The following is a 23,168-nucleotide window of genomic DNA, read 5'->3' on the forward strand; positions in this document are numbered from 1 at the left end:
GGCCAAGGAGACTGGCTTGGGCTGGGGAGGAAGGTCATGTGAAGAACAGACCGGTGACAGTTCAAGAAGGTAGTTCACGTAGAGGAAAATGAGCCAGACATTTACTGCCGCGGTCACTCTGTGGAAGGCACCGAAACCTGAGAAACCCAGGACTCAGACCTTGTCCTCCAGGAGCCTAAGTCCAGCATTCTTGATACTGCAGGTGGTGATAGACTGAGGACTAGTGACGGGCTTAGATGGTGATGCCTCGAAAGGGCTTTGGGGTGCGGGGGGGCTGAGTAGGGGAAGGAAGGGGGGCAGCGCAGGCGTACCTGAAAGCCGGTGGGTAAATCCGCAAAGTCTCTGCGATCACCATGTCCAGGTAGGGCAGGCCTTCCTGGAAGCTGCTGTAGTCAGGGGCCGGCTGGTGGGGGGTCATGACAGAGGAAGAAAGGTGAGTTACATGGAGCCCTGCAGCTTTCTGGCTTCTCCATTAGCTTTAGGGTCCTGCTGAATGGAGAGTGGTAAGTGGAGACTGGGCAAAATGCAGGCAGTGCGGTCCACACAGTGTTAGGTCAGCACCCCGTGTGCTGCCTCGGACTTGGGCTGTGGTGCTGTATGTTCTCATGGACCAGCCGGGCCAGCCTGGGCCTTGGGGACCTCGAAATGTCCTACAGAGAAGTTTGGCTCTAACATCACGGCAGTAGGTGCGGCTGTGAGCGTTTATGGAGAGAGAGGGGCTTGGTAGCTACATGTCGCATAGACACGACCTGGATTAATCCTCCCTGTAGACCCACGAGGCAGCCGTTCTCCCATCTCTCAGATGAGAAGATTGAGCCTTGGGTGAGGGGCGGCCACGGGGGCGGTAACGGGCACATCACAGAGTTAAAAGATGCAGCGGGAAATCGCAGAAAAGGCAAAAAAAGGTCCAGTGATGTAAAAGACGTGTAGTGACAAAACCCAAAGAGCTATTCTAAGTCAGGAAGGACAGAAACTCATTAGGAAAATGGCCAAAGGATATGAACAAGTAGAACCTAGAAGGAGAAATAAAGTTGCCTGTGATGAAAAATACAAACGAAGGCAAGGAGACTTTGTTCTTCGGTCAGATCAGGAAAGGTCAGGAAATACGGATTAGATCAAGGGCGAAGGTGTGGAGAAGCATGACCCAGCGTCCTGTGTTGGGGGGACCCCGGAGTCCCTTGGACATTGCCCACTGGGGTGACACTGTCACCCTCCTCTCCCCCCGGCCTGGGGAGGAGGGACACCTGGGATGGGAGCTAGGGAGCAGGATGTTGTGGGAGGATTGGTTAGAATGGGGTCACGGAGGCTTTTTCGTGGCTCTGCTGGGTTTCCCCAAATCTCTCTCACCCCATTCCCTAGGGAGCCAGAGGGGGTCACCTGCTTGGTAGGAGACTGCCTCCTTTCTTTCAAGCAGATAGTGCTGATGCAAGAGCCCTCCCCAGCTTGGAGGTTGGCTTCCTCTGACCTCCCCTCCCAGAGCAACAGAGGGCAGCACTGGGGGGCAAGTCCAGGCTGCGGCCCCCAGCTGTCCACGGATGGGCCCCGAGCGGCCTTGCTCCCCGTCAGGGAGCCCTTCACAGGCCTGCAGCTGGCCACACGGCTGCCCTCCCTGAGGCTAGTGGCTAGCAGGACAGGGCAGGGCCCCCAAACACATGTGTGGGTCTGGCTCCCCAGCCCACACAGTACCCCATGCATGGGGGAGTGCCTCCTTGGGGGAGCCTGGCACCCCTGTCTTCTTTCTAATGCTTAGTTTGATTCGTGCTTATTTCTTCTGGCCCATGAATCACAAGATACAAATTGCATAATTTCATTGATTCTGCACGTACGCTACATGCTCTGATATTTACATTTAAAACTGGCATTGCGTGATATATAGGTGAATTGTAGGACTCATGCTAAAGAAGAAGAAAAAAGGGAGAACCTTCATATCTCCCGTTAATGGCACTTTACCCTGCCTTTTCAGTGAGGGGCCCCATGGTTTCCGACCGCAGAGTTGGCCGTACAGGCCACGGTTGATTGGCCCGAGAGTGAGCCTCTGACTGCAGGGCACCAGTCTGGGAATTTAAATCTAGTGCAGAGAAAAAGTTTTGCCTCCAGCAGGTGGGAACTGAACATAAGGGAGTCATGACCTGTTGGTGACCATGTTCTTCCTTGTGGATGAATGAGCAGAAAATTCCAGTTGGCTTTGAGAAAGAAGGAATGAATTAAATGTGCAGAGAGAAGCAGAGGCAAACGACAGAGAGAGACCATTTCCAGTGTGTGTGCCAGTAGCCCCCGTGGGTGGTGGATCCTGGCTCTTAAAACACTTTCTTGTTCATGGCCTCAGTTAACAACAGCTGAATTCTGTTACCTGCAAACAAAGGAGACTTAACAAGTGCAGAAAATGTTTAAAAAAATAAATAAATAGGTTATGGCTATAAACTATGGGTTAAAGCCTCTGCCTTTGGCTCAGGTCATGATCCCAGGGTCCTGGGATCGAGCCCCGCATCGGGCTCTCTGCTCAGCAGGGAGCCTGCTACCCCCTCCTTCTCTCTGCCTACTTGTGACCCGTCTCTCTCTCTCTCTCTCTCTCTCTCTCTCAAATAAGATCTTTAAAAAGTTAAAAATAAAGAAATAAAAAGAAACAGTAGTACCGTGCACCAAAATGTAGAACTAAATCTCAAAAAGAAAAAGAAAACCATCTGCAAGCGGCGTCCCTAGCGGTAAATGCTATCGGTTCCCCAAACAAAATTTGTGATTTAGAAGCAATCAGCATTTGTCAGAGAAAGAAAACTTCTAGAAGCAGCCTAAAGGAGTTTGCTCTTATAAAGGCAGAGTCTTCATTTATTCTTCCTGTGGATGAGCTTTCTGCTGTGCCTCTAAACTTTTGGCTCAAGACACACATGTAACTCTCCGCTTGGTCGAGTGGTTCTCAATGTGGCTGAGGAGTAGAAGCGGTGGGACGGCTTTCAATACAGAAGGATAGTTGAGCCTTGCCCTGCGGGAGTCGTCTGTTGGTTTGAAGTGGGGCCTGGGCACCAGATCTTCTTCTGAAGCCCCTGCCCAAGCCCCACCCCAGCAGTTATAACAGGAGCCTTGGGGTGAGACCTCTCACTGCCTTAGTCCTTCTGCATTCTACCCCAGGGATCCCTCCCACAGGAGGAGTGGCCGGTGAGGTGGAGGGAGGCTCATACCTGCACATTTTAATCAACCCCTGGTGAGGCAATGAAATTCAAGTCCCCACCCCACGGACAGACCGTCCACCCATCTGGACCTTTGCCTCCTTGTAGTTCTTTCAGGAAAATCAGGGATAACGGAGTCCTGCCTCCATCCCACCAGCAGAGGGCAGCAAGTGCATGGCAAATGGGGACTCCCCCCGCCATGCTGGGCCCCTACTCAGAATCACAAATTATACCCTCCAAAGACTTAGGAATCGTGAATCCAAATTCTTCATTATAGAGATGAGATAAATGAGACCCAGAGAGGAAAGGCTTCGGAGCCAAAAGCACACAGATAGGACTTGAAGTGGAAAAACCATGTCCTTAATTCATTCAGCAATCCCTCTACTCACGTAGTTGTTGGCCCCATGCCGAGCTGGTGCATACTTCTGGCCAGGCACTGTGCTTGGCACAGGGCACACATGTGGACCCTTTCCACCCTCCTAGACCTCGTGGTCTGTCTCTGACTGTGAAGGAACGGCGAGGGTTAGGGAGCGGTGAACCTGTCTGTGTGAGACAACAGAGGACAGACCTCCCAGGCATTTGGGATCAGGGAAGCTGCCAGAAGGAAGCAATGCCTAAACTGAGATCTTTGGGATGAATACGAAGAAGCCAGTGAAAAGTGGGACGGCTTGTTTGGATGCTGGTTCAAATAAACCAATATTAAAAAAAAAAAAAAAAATCCATGAGTCCACCCCAGGACATTGAACCCTGACTGGGTATTCGATACACTTCAGAAATTACAATTCATTTGTTTTTAGTGTGATGATGGTATGGTGGTCCTGTTTTAGAAAAGAGCTCTTGTATTTTAGAGATACAGAAGGAAATATTTACAGATGACATGATAGGACATCTGGGTTTTTTCTTTCTTTTTTTAAAGCCTTGAAGTGGGGGAAGGTGGTGAAATGGATGAAAGAGAGGCCCCAGAGGACTCTGCTGGACGCTCGGTGAGGGAGACCTAGTTCTTCCAAGTGGTCTTCTAATTTGTCTAAGTTAAAGTTTTCCTTCAAAAAAAGAAAAAGCTGAAACACTAAATAGCAACGTAAATAACACTAGTGTGTGGCGTTACCCCATGCAAAGACTTGGAGCTACACCAAAGAACTAAACCTGTTTAAAATAGCAGGAGCCTCCTTGCGGGCAGGGGACTGGGAGCTGAGCTTCTGGCCCAGCCCCTCCTGTGCTGTCGCCCGGGGGGCTCAGACCCTCTGTGCTGGAGGAGGGCTGGAATGTCAGGAGAACTCAGTGTGGTGGTGGTGGTGGGGGGGGGGGTCGTCTGAGCAGAGTATCCTTTCATTTCAAGCCAGGAAGCACTTTAAGCATCTGTTTCCCAAAGATAAAGTTAGAAAGGGATCCCCAAAGGTTCTCCCTGACTCCTGTTGCACAGGCCGTACTACTTAGAATTAGAATCAACCTGTCTTGCCTCCCACCCAGCGGGGTTGCTGCTGCAGCCTCTCTCCCTGACCTTGGCCATGTCTCGGGGTGGTCACCAGGGCCAGCCAGGGTTTCTGTCCTGGGTCCATGGCCCAGCAGCCGTGGCCTGGGGCCAGTTGCCATGGCAACATCAACAGGTCACCTGGTCTATAAGTTGAGGTCGTGCCCAGCTCACGGGGCGGGGCGAAGGTGACTGTAAGGTGACAGGTCTCTGGAAACAGTAATGCCCCAAATGAGCAGAGAGTCCTTCTGTTTGAATGTATTTGGTGGCAGGGGGCTTATTTTATCACCAGGCCTTCTGTGGCGTGTATTAAATGACTCTATAAGGACGTGTTAAGGAAGAAAGCGATTTTAAAATCTGATAGAATTTATTTCGGCTGGGGCTTGTTTCAGAAAAGAAGTAACTGTGCTCTTAGAAGTTTGAAAATATATGTTAAATATTTATTATTATCCAATAGTGGGACATATTGATTAAATAGTAAATATTTGATTGCTAAATATTGGTGAAAATAGAGATTAAAACATAAACTGACTGACACATGGTTTACAGTCTCAATCCAAAGTTCCTTAATTTTCTGGAAGATTTTTTCCATCTATATTTGATTTTCAGTGGGCAGTAACTTCTAATTTTATTTCTAAGGTCCTTGGTTTCTTAGTCTTTTTATCATGTAGCTTAGATCTGTGAAGTGATATTTAAATGTGATGGATAAACCTGATGGTGGGGAACTCCGTGGAAAAATCTATGGGTAAATCCTTTTAAATAGGAAATAATACTATTTCCTGACCCATTAATGTCATCTTGCCACATTTAGATTTTTGTGTGCCATTTTCTCTGAGAGCTAGACACACACACGCACATGCACATACGCACACACGCTCCTCCCCAGAGGCACTCACACCTACACACACGCCACACGCTGGGTGTGTACAGATAGGATGTGGAGAATAAAGGAGGAAAAGAAAACAAAAATGTCATTGCTTTCTAAAAGATTTTTCCTGGAGATTGAGGGAACCTAATAGAAAAATTAACGTTTTCTTATTCTGCTAAAGGAAACAGAAGCGGGGGCGGCTTCAGGTTTGTCCTCCCCCCGCAGCCGCAGCAGCAGCAGCAGCAGCAGCAAAGAGGACTGGTAATACAGTGATAATCCGGCTTTGTCGCCTGATGCCGTGTTACAGAAAGTGGGCTCTGTTCTGCCAGTCCTTGCCCTCCAGGCGGGGTGGGAGCTTGAAATCCCTGAAGACCTGGCACTCCAGCCTGGGGCAGCCAGGGGCCACTCAGCCCATGTCAAGAATAAAGATTTTCATGTGCTCTCATTCTCTGGGGAACATAAGACCATAATATGAAGCCAAACCATGGAAAGGGGAGCAGCCTTCTCTCTGCCCTTTTGAGCACCGACCCAGAGGAAAAGCCCCTCCCCTTGCGAACCAGTCTCCTGACAGGAGCACTGAGTCCTGCGGATGAGACCTGAGTGGGGACCCGGGCTCCTCGCTGACCAGTTCTGTAACCAGAGGCTCCGACTTGCTGGCTTTGAGGGTCCGGCGATGGGCCCACGTGAGCTGGTCCGGGTTTTGGGGCCCAAAGCAACGAGGGACGGAGGGATGGGACAGGCCACAGTCGGGCAGGGATCTTTCTGATAACATCACTGCCTCACTTCGCCTGTGCCCGGAAGGTCCTGGGTGCTAATTTGAAGAATGTGGCAGAAGGAGGGGCAGACGTGCGTCCATACTTTAGAAATCAGGAGAGTGAATATAGTATCGATTTACACCCACTTTAAAGGAGACAGAACGCATCTTGCACAAACCTGCGGGTCTTTCCAGGAGCTCCCGTTCTCTGAGGGCCGGGCCATGACGGGATTAGGGGAGGAGATTGTAATGAAAGAACATAAACCCGCCTGTGTGCGCGCACGCACACACACACACACGCACGCGCGTGCGCAGACACGCACACCCCTACCGCAAGGGCAAGCCCTTACCACTGATGGCCCTGGGTGGAGCTATCTTGATGTCACTGACTTTCCCCAGGAATTCCTGTCCTCGGAGATCTAAGACAGCAGTAGCTTTGTCCCCTGCAGCGTTTTACTGCTCATAGAAGGGTCTCTTCTATCTCTGGGTCCTCGCACCCGCACCGTGTGGTAGGTAGGGCAGTTTTTGTTGCCTACTTTATAGATGAGAAAAGCAAAGATTCAGAGAGGTTAGTGGCTTATACAAGGTCACACAGCTGGTAAGTGGCAGAGTCGGCACTAAACCCAGATTTTCAAATTCCAAGACTTGTCCATCAGGCCGTATAGCCTCGACCTCCCTCTCTCTCCCTTCTCTCCCTCTTCCCTTCCTCGGTGCCTCCCTCCCTCCCTTTCCTTATGTACATTTTATGGGAGAGTAACATGTACACACACAACATCACAGGAACCAAAGCTCAGAGTTCAGTGACCTTTCACAAAGCGGGCACGCCTGTGAACCCGCACATCGCCGGCACTCTGAATACCCGCTGTGACCCCCAAGGGTGACCACTGTCCTGTCTTCTAACACGACAGATTCCGCCTTTTTAAAAATTCTGCATCTGAAACGAACATGCACAATGTGGGTGTTGCCCGCGCTTGCTCGCGCGTTGGGCCGTGTGTGGGAGCTACCCCCACGGTGAGGCGGGTGCCGCCACGTGTCCACTCTGGATGGGGCTTGTGCTCTGTGTTCATCCTTTTGATGGTGGGTGGACATTTGAGCTGCCCCAGTTTGGAGCCGTTATGAATAAAGCTGGGCATTCTTGCATGTGTTTTGGTGGACATGTGTCCACACTTCTGCGGGGTATATACCTATGGGATATATACCTAGGAGTGGATTTGCTGGGTCACAAGGAGTGTTTGGTGGGTATTTTGGACAGTTTTCCATATTGGCTGTCCGTCTTGCCTGAAATTTTAACGGCAATCCCATTAAACACGCGCCCGTTCCCTCCATTACTGGGGCTCCCCCCAGTTCCGTCTGCCTGCCTCTTGGACACGCTGAAACCCAACCACTTTACTACTGTTGGGGGAGCGGAGTTATTTATCCCTGCAGTGGGCATGGAGGGAAAAGGGGACAAATAAGACATGTCTAATCACCTGGTTTTTAAAAATTGTCCCAATTATCAGACATAAGCACTCATAAGCAATAAAATTCCCAGATCAACTAGATTTGAGCCGTTGGATTATCTGCTGTTATGTAATATTTAGGAATCCATTCTCTCCATTAACAGCCGAGTGTATATGATGTTTAAAGAAAAAAGCCCCTAAGGAAATGACAGTTAAATCACCCAGCACACTTTCTCTGCACTGGGGAGAGAGGGGGTTGCATTTAATTTGCAGAGAAATTCTTTTTGTTCACTCTCTCCCCATGTAGACAGTGAGTATGTCTATGACATGAGTGTGACGTGTCCTTAGCAGAGTGTGGGGGTGGGGAGGCAGGGGAAGAGAGGAGACAAGACCTGATCCCATCCATTTGACTCACTATGTGTTGGGGAAACGATTTACTTGTTTATTGAGATTTATTATTATGGTAATAGGGAGCCACTGAAGGTTTGATGAGCAGAGCAGTATGTTTGATGGCATACTGAAAATGGTATTTTGTGCCCTGACAAGGACATACATGGGGCAGTTGTAAGAACTGGTCAGTAGGACGATAAGAGGGGAGACTGTTGCAATAGTCTGGGCAGGGGTGAGGAGCTCTGATGACAGTATAGTGGTCAGAGTGGGCTAGGGGTTGAAAGGGAAGTTATGTAAACAGAGCTGGAAAGAGGACCGGTCTGGGCAAGGCTGCTCGTCTAGCAGAGCTCCACTCTGGCAGGCTTGGTGGCGGGGGGTGGGGGGGGTGGCTAGAGGGAGACAGGGTCCCGCTCAGCTGCGCAGACCGGTGAGTCCCCTGGAATGGGGGTCAGAAAGAAGAGCGAGGTGCTGGGGACTGAAACACAGGGCCGCCCAGGGAAAGGAGGCTGAGGGACTAGAAAGGAAGGGACTCCGGACAGAGTGACGGACACAGCCATGGAGATTAGGGACAAGGAAAGAACACCGCCTCACTCAGCTGGGTGGGGGAGGGGAGACCAAAGTCAGCATGGGGGGGTTAACTGCTGAGCACAGGGACAAGGGACGGAGCAAGCGGGAGTACGCTGGGGCTGGCACACCACTTCCAGAGGCACACGGAACGAATTCAGGCCCCCCGCCTCCCGGCCCGAGAAAGCCAAGGGCAGAAATGAGAGCATTGCCCCAGACCCAGCTGCAGACATGTGACAAAGGAAAAGCACGCGCTGCACCCTAGTTGGGTGGACCCAGGCGCGACGGTGTCAGGCCCAGGGAGGACGGTTCTGACGCGACATAGGGAAGGGTTTTCCAGTGACTAGAACTTACTGAAATCGGCAAGGCCCCATGGCCACTGGAGATTGTCAGAATCTGTCACTGAGCATCTGAAAAGGTCGCCAGAGGCTATTCATGGGTCCCTCATCAGAAGGAGGTGGACGTGGGCGACCCCGTGGTGCCTTCCACGGCGAGGACAGTCGGAAGCCTCACCCCATCTAGCCGTGACACCAGCAGATCCTGGGTCACTTGCCGGCCGCGGAAGTGTCACGTGAAGGTGGAAAGTGATCAGCTTGCTGTCTTTCCCCCGACCTCCGCCCCCGGAGCCACATGGGCCCCTCCGTCGCCCCGTCTCTGAGTCCAAGCCCCGGTCACGTACTGTTTGGGGAAATGGTAAACAAAGATAAGAGCTTCAGGCACTGGAATTTATTTTGTATCCACTCTGCCTAAAAGGCACTGCGTGTTAAATTTAGAAGGCCGGGTTCCAGACCCCTCCCCGCCCTCCCGTGTCCTCTTTGCTGCCTCTCGCTGACCATGGAATGGGAAATGCGTTTGGAAAGCTCGGGCGTCTTTCGAGGCTGCCTGCCTGGATGTTTATAGAAATGTATCATCTGCGGGCCTGGGAGAGAGGGCCATTTCCTCCGCTCGCCGGCTCTGCTCGCCGTCCCAGCAGCAGCCATCTCTGCCCAAATATTTACCCAAACGTCCTCCAGGCAGGGCCAGTGCTTCGGCCTCTCGCTGTGGGTAGGTGAGATGCTCCCCCAGGGAAGCTGCCGCATGGACTGCAGGCCTCCTTACAATTTATTTACAAAGGTCTCCCTCACGCCTGGGAATCTATAATTGAACAGCTCTCTTTTCTATGTAGGTTAAATCCCTTTGCAACCAACTCCAAGAACCTGTAGAAATCCTTTTGTCGGCCGGGAATTCTGTTGTATTGAATATTGTTGGAAATAAATGAGCCATTGTCTGGGCTGAGAATTTTCTGGTGAGATAGAGATCTCCACTGTGATGCAATTTATTGTGGCAGGATTTTTTTTTTTTCCCCCAGCTCATTTTAAATTCCCTCTTGCCTGCTCAGTCCATTTTTCCCATCTCAGGATATAAGTGGGGAGGGCTAGGCCCAAGCTAAAAAAAAAAAAAGAAAAAAGTCTCGTTTGCTTACGGATGCTGTCCAGAGGTCTGAATGGAGTCTGATAACCAGATTTTAATGGGGGAAGAGCTGTACGTCTGCTGGTGGCTTTGGGAACAAGAGTGACTGGCCCTGGCTGCAGGCACGTGAGTGGGAGGTGAGTCCAGGAGCATAAAGAGACTCGGAGCTTCAGAAAGTCCATGAGTTCAATCCCTCGGCCCCCATGGTACGGACGAGGACACACAGCTTGGAGAGGTGGGGGGATGTGTCCCTGCCCGTGCCCGTACAGAAATGCTCATTTGCTGCTCTTACAAAAAGTAATGCCCCTGACCCAACTACGCTTTAAAGTATATCCAGCCCTCTTTATGAGTAAGTTTTTGAAGTTAAAATTGGAAAAGAAAAACCACAGGGAGTCACATAATGTCTTTTTTATAATCAACTCTTGAGATTTTGAATTTCGCGGTTGACAGACAGAATGGCAAAGTGGAGAACGGAGATGTGGAATTCAGCAGATCTGACTGGAAGACAGATCTCAAGGTTCTCAAGGCTCACCAAGATTCAGTCTGCTCGTCTGTGAGATGGGGACAAATCACAGCTCGAAGGTGGTAGTGAGGATTCCTCAGAAAAGGCCAGTCAGGTTTTTCTGAGGAAGCTGTTGGTAATTCTCTTGCTTTGGGCCATGAGGTGTGGGGTGCTCGAATCAGATTTGCTTGTTTCTAAAAATGCTGGTCAGGGACCTTGTTGAGTCCACAGTAGCTGTGAGTGTGGGGTCGTCCCAGCAGGGATGGAAATAGCTGTGCCGGTGAGAATTAAGAATTCAGTGGAGCCACCTTGGGGGAGATGCCAGCGAGAGGCCTCCCGACTCCTGTGACCGGAGGAGGGAGGAAGGTGCTAGAAGGTAAATCGTGGAAGATGGGGCAGAGGCTCTTGGCGACCTGCCTCAACTCTTCCCTGTGCCGAGAGCCTTGCGGAATGCCTCCTGTCCTCTTGTAAGATCCCACTTTGCCCCGGAGAAGATGGAGGTGCCCAGGACCAAGGGGCCGGCACGGGGAGGGCTGGCCTTCAGTCAGGGCCTGTCCCCCGGGCAGCCCCTTACCCTCGACGGTGGCTGCCTCGCCGCCCCCACCCCCGTGCAGTTTTAGCCCTTGCCCTTTCTCTGCAGGTGGCAGCTTTTCGTAAAGAGGATTCCTTACCAAGAGTGGCCTCTGTGGTGGCAAAGCTAAGTAAACACGGGCCCTAGAATAATGGCTGACGTGAGCTTCCCACCCATAGTGTCGTGGGCCTCTGGAGCCGGAGGACCCGTTTGGATGTTTAGGAATGAGGTTCTTGGGGAAAACCCCTCCCCTTTTTATGTAATTAAATTTGAGAGTGGAAGGAGACTCACTAAATCACAGACAGCATATGCCTTGGAGCCTTGATAGCGATTTCTGTTTCCAAGCCTCCGCCTCTGGTCTGCTGGGTGGGGGCCAGGCCTCAGGGGAAGGGGGGCTGGGCCAGTCGGCCTGCAGGTGGTCCCTATCAGGCCTTTGGGAATGGGAACGGCCCGGTAGGTGCTCCCCTCATCCCACATTACGAGATGTGGAGGGCTCACCTCCCTGGAGTGGACTGGGGGGAGAGGATGGTCACTCTGTGCATGCTTGTCCTGCCCACGTGTGCCTCCTAGGGCTGCAGGTGGGGAGAGAGGGCCATAGGGAGACTGCCCTGCTAACGAGACCCCCATCCCCCATCTCTCATAGAATAGGAGGCTGAGTGCTCCCAGCCAAGGCTCCCTTCCCATCCCCCCAGCTGCTGGGCAAGCTGGACCTATGCCCCCTCATTGGGCATTCAACAAAGGCTTTAGTTCGGGGCTTCGCCCACTGCTCCTGTGGCCAGAGTGGCAGAGCACGAGCCCCTGGGGGCTGCAGCCCAGTCCCTGCTCTGCGCGGAACTTTTGTTAACTGTTTTTGTTTTGTTTTGTTTTATCTGATACTGGACTATTCCGCTCATGTCGGACAAAACCCCAAAAGGGTGACCGTGACTGTGGCCACATGAGGGGACATCACCACTCCTTCCCCTCCGCTCTATGAAAAATGATTCTGTTGGTGCGCTCCTATCTTTATGCTTTTATTTTATGTATTTATTTTAAAGAATTTTCTAAGATCTTTCCTAAGAAGAACTTCACCTGTCCTACAGGGGTTCCCTCAGCCATGTCTGGGACTCCGGGGATGTCTGGGAACATGTCCCCTGTGCCCGCTATATGCCGGCATCGGCGGGGGTTTGGGGTGGCACCGGGCCAGTGAGGGCCCCAGGGGAAGCAGCCCTGCCGACCCTACTGAGCCTCGGAGAGCAGGGATCCCAGAGTGGGGCCATGGAGGGGGCACTGTGGGCGCCGTCCAACCCGCCCGGGCTGGGGGCTTGGAGACGGGATCAGAAACACTTCCTGGAGAAGGGGAGGCTTATGCCGAAGCAATTTTCAAAAAAAAGCATTTATGTTCTTTCACACAGAAACGATAAAAGCCTTAAACCAGGTTTTGGAGCAGCACTGAGCGAGCTCCTTTGCAGGCACGCTGTTTATTGCCGTTTTATAGGAGCGCGTGCTCTCTGCGGTTTACGGCGACTGCCGCGCCCCCGCCTCGTCGCGGCCCGTGGAGCGTGGCGGTGGCACGAGTTAATTACAGCCGTTGGCTGTGGCCGTGGATCCTAAGGCATCGTTTGTTTCTTTTGTCTCGTGTGTCTGCGGCTCCCGCAGGTGCCCGCTGTGGGACGCGGTTCCCCTGGACCCGGCAAGACTTCTCACTGGGGCCTGACCTGAAGGCGGGGGGGGGCAGACTGGCACCCTCAGAGGGGCAGGAGGTGACTGTGTCATGGCAGGAGGCCCTAAACCCAACGGGATGAGGGATTTTTGCAGGATCATAGGTCCAGGCACCCAGGAGTCAAGTCCATATGGACTTGACCACAAGTCCTGCCATGGACCAGGCAGGGGAGGAGGTGTGGGCAGGGAGGGAAGTGGGGGTCCCCTGGGGACAGAGATGCAGCCCTAAGGAGGTGGGCACAGCTGAGTGGCGCTGGGCACGTTTGCAGGTTGTGTTTCCTCCTCATTGGGGGGTGACAGCAGATGGCCCCCAGGAGCTCCAGGGGCAAGGGCCTGGCTGGGCAGGAGGCCCCTCAGGGGTCAGGAGCAGAGGTGGTGGGATGACCTCCCAGCAGACACAAGGAGGCCAGACCCCGTAAAGGACCTGAGGGTTGCATCCTGCCACACAAGAGACAGATCTGGGAAACTAGCCGCCACCTTGAGCTCCAGGCTTTGGAGCTGCTGCCTTCACTGGGAGCACAGGCTGCTGGCGGCTATCGTGCTGGCGCTGCCGTGTACTGCCCACGAATGCTGGACCCACCGCGGTGGTTCAGAAAGAGGACAGGAGTGCTGGGCCCAAGCACACCCCTGGAGCCTCCAGCTGCCAGCAGCGGCCCGGGTGCTGATCTCCCTGTCTCCCCTCGGGGACAAGGCCCCCGATTGAGGCGAAGGGGCCAGTGCCAGGTCATGGGGGATGGGTGGGGACAAGAGAAAGGAACCCTGGCCTGGGGCGGGGGCAGGGCCGGTCTGAGAGTGGAATCAACGATGTCTTTGTAAGAAGGGAAAGTTCGCAGCTATGTTGGGAATTTATTGACCCATCCTGGGGGTCAGGCACAGGGCGAGTGTCACATGTATCATTTCACTGAGTTTCCATTTTACAGATGACAAAACTGAGGCTCAGAGGGGTTTGTGGGCAAGGTCGGGAGGCAGAGAGAGGATGGAGCCCGGCAGAAACAGTGGTGCGTGAAGAAAAGCCAAGTCTGCCTGATTATAAAGGCTGACAAGGCCAAGCCAAGGAAAGCGAGGAAGGAAGCCTGTTCTCTCATCCTCAGCCACGCAGGACTACAGGGGTGCGCTGTGCGCTATGACTGCTCCATGCCCACGGCTGAGCAGCAGCTGAGGGACGGTTGGAGGCAGATGCTTCTTAAGGGGGCACAGAAACTGAGGCAGGAGCACCTAAATGGGCTGGCTTGGGCCTGGAGCACTCTGGAAGAGGGAGGACTCAGGGTGTGGGCGGACAGGACTCTTGAGAGTCCCGAGTGTTCTAGAACCCCAGCCAGGGAGATGGGGTGTATGCAGTGGGGGCCCCTCCCCGCAAAACCGGGAGGAGCCCTGCAGGGACCTCGCGAGTCCTCCTGGGTACCTGGCCAAGTGCTTGGGCTGGCGAGGGCCTGTCTCATCCCAGAAGGACGAGGGTGTGTGTGTGGGGGGCTCCTTGGGAAAGGAGACGGAGCCTCAGAGAATTCTACAGCCCTTGTTCTTGGGGTGCTAGATACAGAGTTTCTGCCTTGTCATGTTCCTGAGCCTTGGACCTTTAGCCCCCCTGAACTTTTGGGGCATTCTCGGGCACTGGGCCCATGAGGAGAACATGGCTCTACCCTATAGTCTTTGCAGCAGACCTGGAGGGGGGCTCAGGGCTCCATGTCCCAGGAGGCTTATCACTCTTCCCTCTCTGGCCCCAGCTGGCTCTGGCTTCTTTACGAAGAGCAATTGCTCCAAGGCTGTCCCTGGGCCGTGGGGACCCCCCCCCTGGGGGTCCTGGCCAGACCAGTAAGTATATTTGCAAGTTTACTGAAAATACCACAGTGCCCAGCTGTTCTGCATTTTTTTTCTAAGGGAAGGGCAGGAGGAAATGGACTTAAATGACAGCAGGAGGAGGGCCCCTGTGGGATCTTCTCAAGGTTCGTTAACCCCACAACAAGCCATCACCTTCCATAGAAATCCTTCTGATGTCTGCTCCCTTTGGCTCAGCCTGTGCTATGCTGTGATCTTTCCCCAGTGATCTAAGGAAAGAGTCTTTTCCACAAACTGAGACTAATGGTAGGTAGGGCTGGGTTTCTAGTTTGGGAACTAAATTTTGTAAAACTGGTCAAACCTGCCTGGTGAGAAAACGCCATTGTTACAAAGGTGTCACTGTCCCCTGTGCTCCAGGGGTCCTGTGACCCATGCCGTCTTCTAGGCCAAGGCCTGGCTGGCCTGGGCAGCCTAATCCGGTCTTTAGGACCCCCAGATTACTTAGCTTCCCGATGTGTGTGTGTGTGTTTAAGGTAACTGAGGGCAACAATCATAGGGGGTTAGAGCAGAAACGTCTGGAATTCACTTCAGAAAGCTCTGCAGGTACCTGCCTGTTACCTTTCTTTCTGATGATGCTCTTAGTGGGATGGTCACTTACAAGGCCAGCACTTGCCCATGCCTGGCGGGCAGTAAGTCTTTGGTGAGTGTGCGCTTCTGTCAAGGCCGGAGCTGTGTATCCCCCCCATCCCCAACCATCCCGCCGTCGTCAGCCCGGGCTTCCTCCCCCCTGGCCAGCCTGTGTAGACTGACTGCACCTCTGTAGGCCCGACCCACTCTCTGACTTGGTTTCTCCCCGAAAATGCTCCCGGAATGCCCACTTGGCATCTCACATCTCACCTGAGGACGGACCCCCGCCGTGACACCATATTGGGAACAGGCTCGTGGGTGCTGCCCCAACCCAGGACCACAGTTCCCGGGCGCCCGACTGTCTGGCACGTGACAGGAAAGGAGATGGGGTTGGAGGACATGAGGTGGGGTCAGAGCCTACAACAGGGGTCCGTCTGCTCATTCCTTAGGGCCCCTGGGAGGGCCCTAGGCCCTGGGGCTGCTCTGGTGAGTCCCTCTCTGTGGAGCTTCCGATCCAACGCGAAGACTGACGAATTCCAGACACACAAAGCCACCGCGGAGCCAAGTGTTCAGAAGGAAAGATTCAAAGAGGGTAAATAGGACGTTGTTCACCACGCTTCGGAATGCTTGAAGGAGTTCATTTTTTTTTGGAGCACAGAAAAAAGAAGTACCTTATCTAGTGTATTTGAAACTTGTAGGACTTATTATTCTACAGGGTTACTATAATTGAGCTCTATTTTGACACATTCAGGGATGATTACCAGAGAACGGGTTATTAACGGGGCCACCTGGTCACTGGAAACCACTATCACAGAAGCCACCACGGCGTTCTCATCCGCCCACACCCCGGCGCAGCCGCCACTCTGGCTGTGTCATCCCCTGGAGGGACACAGACCGGAGGAGGACTTGGAGGGCTGGGGGACTCGAACCTCTGCCACATGGAGAAAATCTGCAGAAGTTAGAGGGGTGTAGTCTCCAACTTTGAAGGGTCGTTCTCTGCGGGGCCCAGAGTTTGAAGCGATGGGGAAGCCATGGGGAGATGGATTTGTGGATTCATGGTCTGGTCCAGCGTGTGAAACGTGGAAGAGCTGAGCCCCTCATCCCCGGAGAGACTGCCGGATGATGGGTCTCGAGCTGGAAAGGGCCTTCGGGATTGACCAGCGATCACCGAAATCCTTCCAAGTCCTCAGGTCTTGGTAATTCGACCATTATTTTGTTGGTCGCTAGTGGGAAAGAGTGTCCTGGAGAACTGGGATGGGAAAAGTGCGAGTTTTGTGGGAAGGGCATGAGGGTAGGGAAAGTTCCAGGCTGAAAGGAGACCCTGGAGTGGCGGGGGAAGGACTGCTAGCTGAGGGGCACGGATACCAAGAACCAGAGTTCTGTGAAGGGACACGTGTCTCCCTAAGGCTTCTGGGATGATAGCTTTGCAATGGGATAATGGAGGAATCAAAACAACGGCAGAATAAAAACCAGCTTGTGGAGAGCACAGGCGCCGGGCCCTTGTTCAGTGCTTCCTGTTTGTCACTGCATTTAATCGGCCCCAGCAGAAGGGAGCAGATACGCTCATTAGCCCCTTTTAACAGTTAGGGAAACTGAGGTTTAGGCTCATGCAGCTGGTTCAGGGGTTCAGCTGGCTTTGAGGCAGGAAATCCAACCCGGAGCCTTCACCATCGGCCCAGCTCCTTTCAGGGTGGAAGAAGATAACTTGGGGAAAGGGCCATGGGAGCTGCAAAATGCTGTCTGGGAGATTTGCTGTTAGCATCTTGCTTTGTGTGTTCCCTGGGGAGCTGGGCTGCGGCTCCCTGTTCTGAGCCCTGTGTTGTCTGCGGGCACCCTCAGCTCAGCAGACCTCCCTGTCCCGATGGCAGAGCATGGGAGCTAGAGCAAAAACACTTGGGCTCTTCACGTCTGCATTTGCTGTGTGACCCTGAGAAAGACGCTTAGCCTCTCTGAACAATGTTGTCTCAAATCCAATAAGGGAATATTTACAAGAGATGATACCCTGTCAACTTCATAGATCAGGGAGAACAAATAGTAACAAATAACAGTTATTATTCTTATGTTTTCCTCACATCTCTGGCAGCGCCTGTGCCAGGGGGAGCATGTGGAGCATGCGCTGTAAAGACCTTCCGAGGCACCGACATCGAGAGCCAAGGCTGGGGGCAGAGGGAAAGGAAGATGCTGAAGATCAAAGGGTAAGTGCCAAGACGAAGGCACTTAAATGTTGCCATGTCAAAGCAATGATATAATCAGATTAGATGAGCAATGATATAAATCTTGGGCATTTTAGAAGAATACAAAGTGATAACAAAATGGGTTAGAAGTAAGACATTTAGGTGAAATAAAACAAAAACAGCGTGGCTCCCAGCATGTGCGTTGTAACTTGGAGATCAAGAAAGTAGACACTAGAAAGTGCAGTAGAATGAAACCAGAAACACAGGCTTAAGAGCTGGGGCACTCGTTTTATTCCTAGTTTAGCCACAAATTAGTGAAATGGACTTGGAGAGTCTCTTAACTGATCCGACACATTTCCTCATTTGTGTAGTGGGTTTTTAAAAAATCTCTTGGGGCACCTGGGTGGCTCAGTTGTTACGTGTCCGCCTTGGGCTCAGGTCATGATCCCAGGGTCCTGGGATCGAGCCCTGCATGCGGCTCCCTGCTCAGTGGGAAGCCTGCTTCTCCCTCTCCCACTCCCCCCGCCTGTGTTCCCTCTCTCGCTGTATCTCTCTCGGCCAAATAATAAATAAATAAAAATCTTTTTAAAAAAATCTCTTCATTCACTTTCCTGAGCTATAACCTTCTAACCCAGTGTCTTTCAAAATATGGGCTATGATGCCTTAGGGAGCTGTGAATTCAATTAAGGGGATTAAGACCAGCATTTTAAAAAGGGAAATAGAATGGAATAGAACATGGAGTATATCGCACACATAAGACATATTATTTCATAAAACATTTGTTTCAATTACATAGGTGTGTCTGGACTGGGTTGATTTATAAAATATATTTCTTATGATGCATTGTGGTCAAAAATTTGAAAACCAGCTTTGTAACACTCCCAGTGGTGCCAGGAAAACTCAGGTATGCTGTCTACCTCAGTTTCCCTCTTTGCACTGGTAGCTCTATAATCCGATCCCTTTGACTTTGCATAAAGATACCAAGGGCCCAGAGGCCAGCACCCTTCTCTACACAACATTCCCTCTCCCCTCTGTGAGCACAGAGCCGGTAGGGAATAAAGTGTTTATGAAGTAAGAATAGAGTTGCCAGATTACTCAAATAAAAACGGAAGCCTCTGGTTGACTGTGTATTTCTACTATACAATGAATCATGTTTTAGTATAAGCATGTACCAAATATTGCACGAGACATACTTATACTTCGAAATGATTCAGGGTTGATCAGAAATTTAAATTTAACCAGCCACCTGAATTTTATCTGGCAAAGCTAAGTAAGTAATAAATAAAGAACAAACGGGAGGGAAAGTTTCCAAAGATTACAACTTTAAGTGACCAAACTACAAAACTTTGTGCTTTAATATGATCATAAATTAACAGCTGTATTATATTATGCAAATTTATGTTAAGTTATTCACTATCTGTCATCACGCTCCAATAAAAATTGTATATATGACATTTAGAAAAAAATGGCATCTTCTGATAAGAGTTTTGTGTTGCATTTTGGTGGCACTGATTACCTTTGGTTCGCCTGAATGCCGTAGCCACAGACACACAGGGCCGGGGTCTTTGTGAGGGACTCCCTGAATTACTCATGGTCTGTCTAGATCCTCGAGAAAATCTCAGGGAGTGGCCAGGGGCTGCTTTCCCTCCATTTTCATGCCTTTCAGAGGAAATGCAGGTCAGCGGTGAAAAAGCAGGAAAGAATTTCCCCCCCTTCATCTAGGAGGTGGCCGTTTCCCACCAGTAAACACCGTGCGGTATGAAGGTTAGCCTCACTGCACAAGTGAGAAGGGAGATGATTCGGTTTTTAATCTCTGTTTGCCTTCACATTTCTGGGTGATTATACACAAAGGGAAGAAAGCAATTTCTGCGGTTTCCTTTCCATAGCATCGTAGAGAAATGTCCACCACTTGACTAATTCAATGTCAAGAGTGTAATAGATAGGCCTTATCTCCAGGCTGTTTTGCTTAATTTTTTCTCTGATGATCAGTACCCTCTTGGAGACTTCTGGTATACCACCAGCATAATTATTATTATTATAATGATTATGATTACTGTTCCTATTATTATTATTATTATTATTATTATTGTTGGAGTATTGTCTCTGGAAGAAATGTGGGGGTCTGTTCTGGAAAGGTGGGAGGACTTGACGTCAAGTCTCACGAAGGGCACATTACAACCCAGAGCTGAAGCTTAGAGGAGGACAGGGAGCGGCCGGCCCTGAGGAATCTTTGAGGAACGCCAGGCCGGGCTTGGAAGACAGGCTGTTTGCGGCAGGAATGACTGGGAGGAAGGCAGGTGAGGTCTGTACAGTTTGTTCATCCAGAAGAGAAAATACAGACACTGTCCTGCCGGGGGCAGGGGCGTGGGGTTTGCTACACCTTGCTTGCTCTCCCACCACCAGGGTGACTCCTGCTTCTCCAAAGATGGAACGTAGGGGCCAAGGCACCCAGGCTGCGCTTGGTCGTAGGAGAGAGGCCGGTAGGCCTAGGGCTGGCGTCAGGAAAACCACACCCAGACAGCGTGATCTCTGGTGGTCTCCTAAAGCCCTTTGCCTCAGTTTCTTCATCTGTCAAACAAAGGGATTAGATTGCATGATCTCTAAGTTTCTTGTGACTTCAGCCTTCATTCCTTCCTTCATCCAGCACTTGGGTGTGATGGAAGTGGCTGCTCTCAGGGTGCCAACTGCCCAGCTTGTCTAGAGTCAGCAGGGAGAAGTGTGTTATCCGCCTAAGAGAAGCACAAGGAGAAGGAGAAAGACACAGAGAAGGGGGAGGTGGAGGAGGAGTGGGAGGGAGGGGATAGGATACGGAATTCTTTCTAAGGTTGCTGACTCCTGATTTTCTAAAAATATCTGAGAAAGACAGATCCCTAGGTGGGGGCAGGGGAATTTGTTGCTTTCTTGGTCACTGGCTTTCCCAGTTGAGAAGGCAGAGGTAGGTCTCTACTGGCCAGCCACGGACAACTAGGAGGAGGTGCTCCTTTCTGGAAATTACTCTCTCAAGATGGAGCCCCAGCAGGGAGGGATTAAGCCGATGGACACTACAGAAGTGATTGCACTAATCAGAAGGAAAGAGCATTGCAGCTCCAAAGGCTGTCACGTTTGATACAGGAAATAGGATTTGGAGGCATGGGTGGTGTTTTCATCCTTTCTTCCCATCCTAGAAAAGAAGAGCAGGTCTGGACATGTGACCGGATACTGTTAGATGCCAGCAATGGGACAGGATTTGTTTCGCTGGATTACGGCCTGTCTCACCAGAAATCTCATGGAGCCTGAGAAAGGTGTCTGTCAGGATACCCACAGAACTTATTAAGTGGGCTTTAAGCTAAATTTTGAGGGACGGAGAGAAAAATGCTACCAGATACGAGGATAAATGACAAGTTTGACATATGAATTATTCCCGAGGGGAGAAACTGTCTGTCTGAAACCCAAGAAACAGAATGAATGGAGCGATTCTGATATGGTGGATTTTCCATAGGAAAAAATTGTTTTACATGGAAATATCGATAGAATTTTAGTTTAAGATGCCCAAGGGCAGAGGAGGAAAATGTAAATTTATCAGATGTTAAGTAAAAAGAAACCACGTACTTCTTGGCTTAGGGTTTTTTTCTTTCTTTTGGTATAGATTTTTATGTTGTTTGAGCTGTTTATTGGTTGTTCAAGTAAATTAATTTTTATGGGGAAGTCTGACACATCTTGATTTATTACGATTTATTAGTTCCTCAAAGCCAAAGATCTAAGTAGAAAATGCCATTTATTCTGATAATGACCTTAGGTACTTGGTGGCAGAAGACAAAGAGAGGCTCCCCCCTCCCCCCAGGAGAGGAGGAGAAATACTTTGGGAACTTCCCGACATCCTGAGAGAGAGAGCTGGCTATCACAAGGTGAACGTGATGGTCCTAAATGTGTCCAAATGTGTGCTTGCCCACTTTGGACAAGCATCTGCTCTTATAGAAGAACCAACTACAGACTTACTAGTCGTTCCCAAGACAGCACCAAGGAATAGAGAGCTAGAGGGTCTGAGTTCACATCTAGGCTCTGTTTCTACCTTGAGCCATTCACTTAATCTCCCAGTTTCAATTTCCTAATCTTGAAGGAAATATTTTCTCCATGTAGACATATTGAATTGGTTGTTAGACTGGCTTGGCCTGGGACCAGGCCCAGAACATGTGCTTAACCCCGGGACCAGGCCCAGAACATGTGCTCAACAAATAGTAATTCGTCGTCTTCTTATCCATCATGATTATTATCAATATGATTTGATATTGAATACTTGATCCCAAAGAATCACTCCTTGGTAAAAACAAATCCGAAACGGGGTGTTTCTGAAGCCGACCTTTAACGTAGCTCACATACAAAGCAGAGAGTTACACCTGTCTGCAGGTTCAAGACTGAGTTAAGGAAGACAGAAGCCCCTGAAATAGTGTGAGTCACAGGGACTCAAGTCCAGAAACAAAACTACCAGATGGGATGCATGTCATGGAGCCCAAGACACTTGCCTTTGCTGTTTCTAGGTGATTTCTAATTTACGTAATAATCTTGGTTCGTAGGGCCCATTTCTTTACAGAGTTAGGTCAGATTTATTTAGCACATGAAATGATTATGAATAATTATGGTGCTCCATAAATGTTTACCGTTACAATGATGATGGTGGTGACCACATCATTAGCAGCTTTCTGGCCTACAAATCACTGATTGGCACCCAGACTGGGGAATCATTAAATGAGCTTTTAGGAGAAAGGCAAGAGGATAAGAGAGAGCGAAGGAGAGAGGCAGGCCCTGGGCAGCCAGAAGCACATTCCCTATATTCTGAGATAACCTGTGGCCTAGGAACTTCGTTAGGCCTCGCTCGTCTTGTCCGGAAGGCAGGAAAAACAGCCCCTCCCAGCCCTTGTAGGTGGGACACACACAAGAGGACCTCTAGGCTTGGGATCTTCCGGGTGGACGGATCTTACTTCTAAGAGCTGCCTCCAAAGAGGCGGGTCTGCGGAGGTTCTCATGGCTCCTGCCAGCGGTGCCTTTGTTTCTTGGCTCTCTGGCCGGGCTGGAACTAAACTGCAACACAGTCACAGAAAACCCATCCCTTCCTGGGACCAAAGGAGTGACTTCTGAAAAAGTAAAATCACATCCAGTAATCATGCAGCGTATTTATAAAGTTAGTCCTGTCCTTAATTATGCAACCCAAGGTCACTGTCAAAGCCAAGTTCGCAGAAGTGCCTCATGGGAATATGGCACTAGCTCTTCAGACCGGTGGCATGTTAGGGTCACCTGGGGACTTTTATTATTTTTAAAAGATTTTTATTTAGGGGCGCCTGGGTGGCTCAGTGGGTTAAGCCGCTGCCTTCGGCTCAGGTCATGATCTCAGAGTCCTGGGATCGAGCCCCGCATCGGGCTCTCTGCTCAGCAGGGAGCCTGCTTCCTCCTCTCTCTCTGCCTGCCTCTCTGCCTGCTTGTGATCTCTCTCTGTCAAATAAATAAATAAAATCTTTAAAAAAAAAAGATTTTTATTTATTTGTTGTTTGTTTGAGGGGGAAAGAGAGAGAAAGAGAGAATGAGTGGTGGGAAGGGTCAGAGGGAGAGGGAGAAGCAGGCTCCCTGCTGAGCAGGGAGCCTGACATGGGGCTCGATCCCAGGACCTGCAGATCATGACCTGAACTGAAGGCAGATGCTTAACCCACTGAGCCCCCCAGGTGCCCCCCATTCTTTTTTTTTTTTTTTTAAGATTTTTAT

The 23,168-nt window shown here is 50.9% G+C and overlaps 1 protein-coding gene across 1 annotated transcript in view; it reads right to left on the minus strand.

Moving 5' to 3' along the window:
- The window catches only part of TBXAS1 (thromboxane A synthase 1), a 164,151-nt gene that overhangs the window by 7,483 nt on the left and 133,500 nt on the right, over positions 1–23,168 (minus strand). Inside the window, exon 11 of the mRNA XM_032867796.1 lies at positions 312–403. Within this exon, the coding sequence (XP_032723687.1) occupies positions 312–403 (92 nt within the window). The remainder of the gene's footprint in view (positions 1–311; positions 404–23,168) is intronic.

This window comes from Lontra canadensis, unplaced genomic scaffold (genome assembly GCF_010015895.1).
Source record: "Lontra canadensis isolate GAN:19392208 unplaced genomic scaffold, GSC_riverotter_1.0 scaffold2, whole genome shotgun sequence".
Classification (NCBI taxonomy): domain Eukaryota; kingdom Metazoa; phylum Chordata; class Mammalia; order Carnivora; family Mustelidae; genus Lontra; species Lontra canadensis.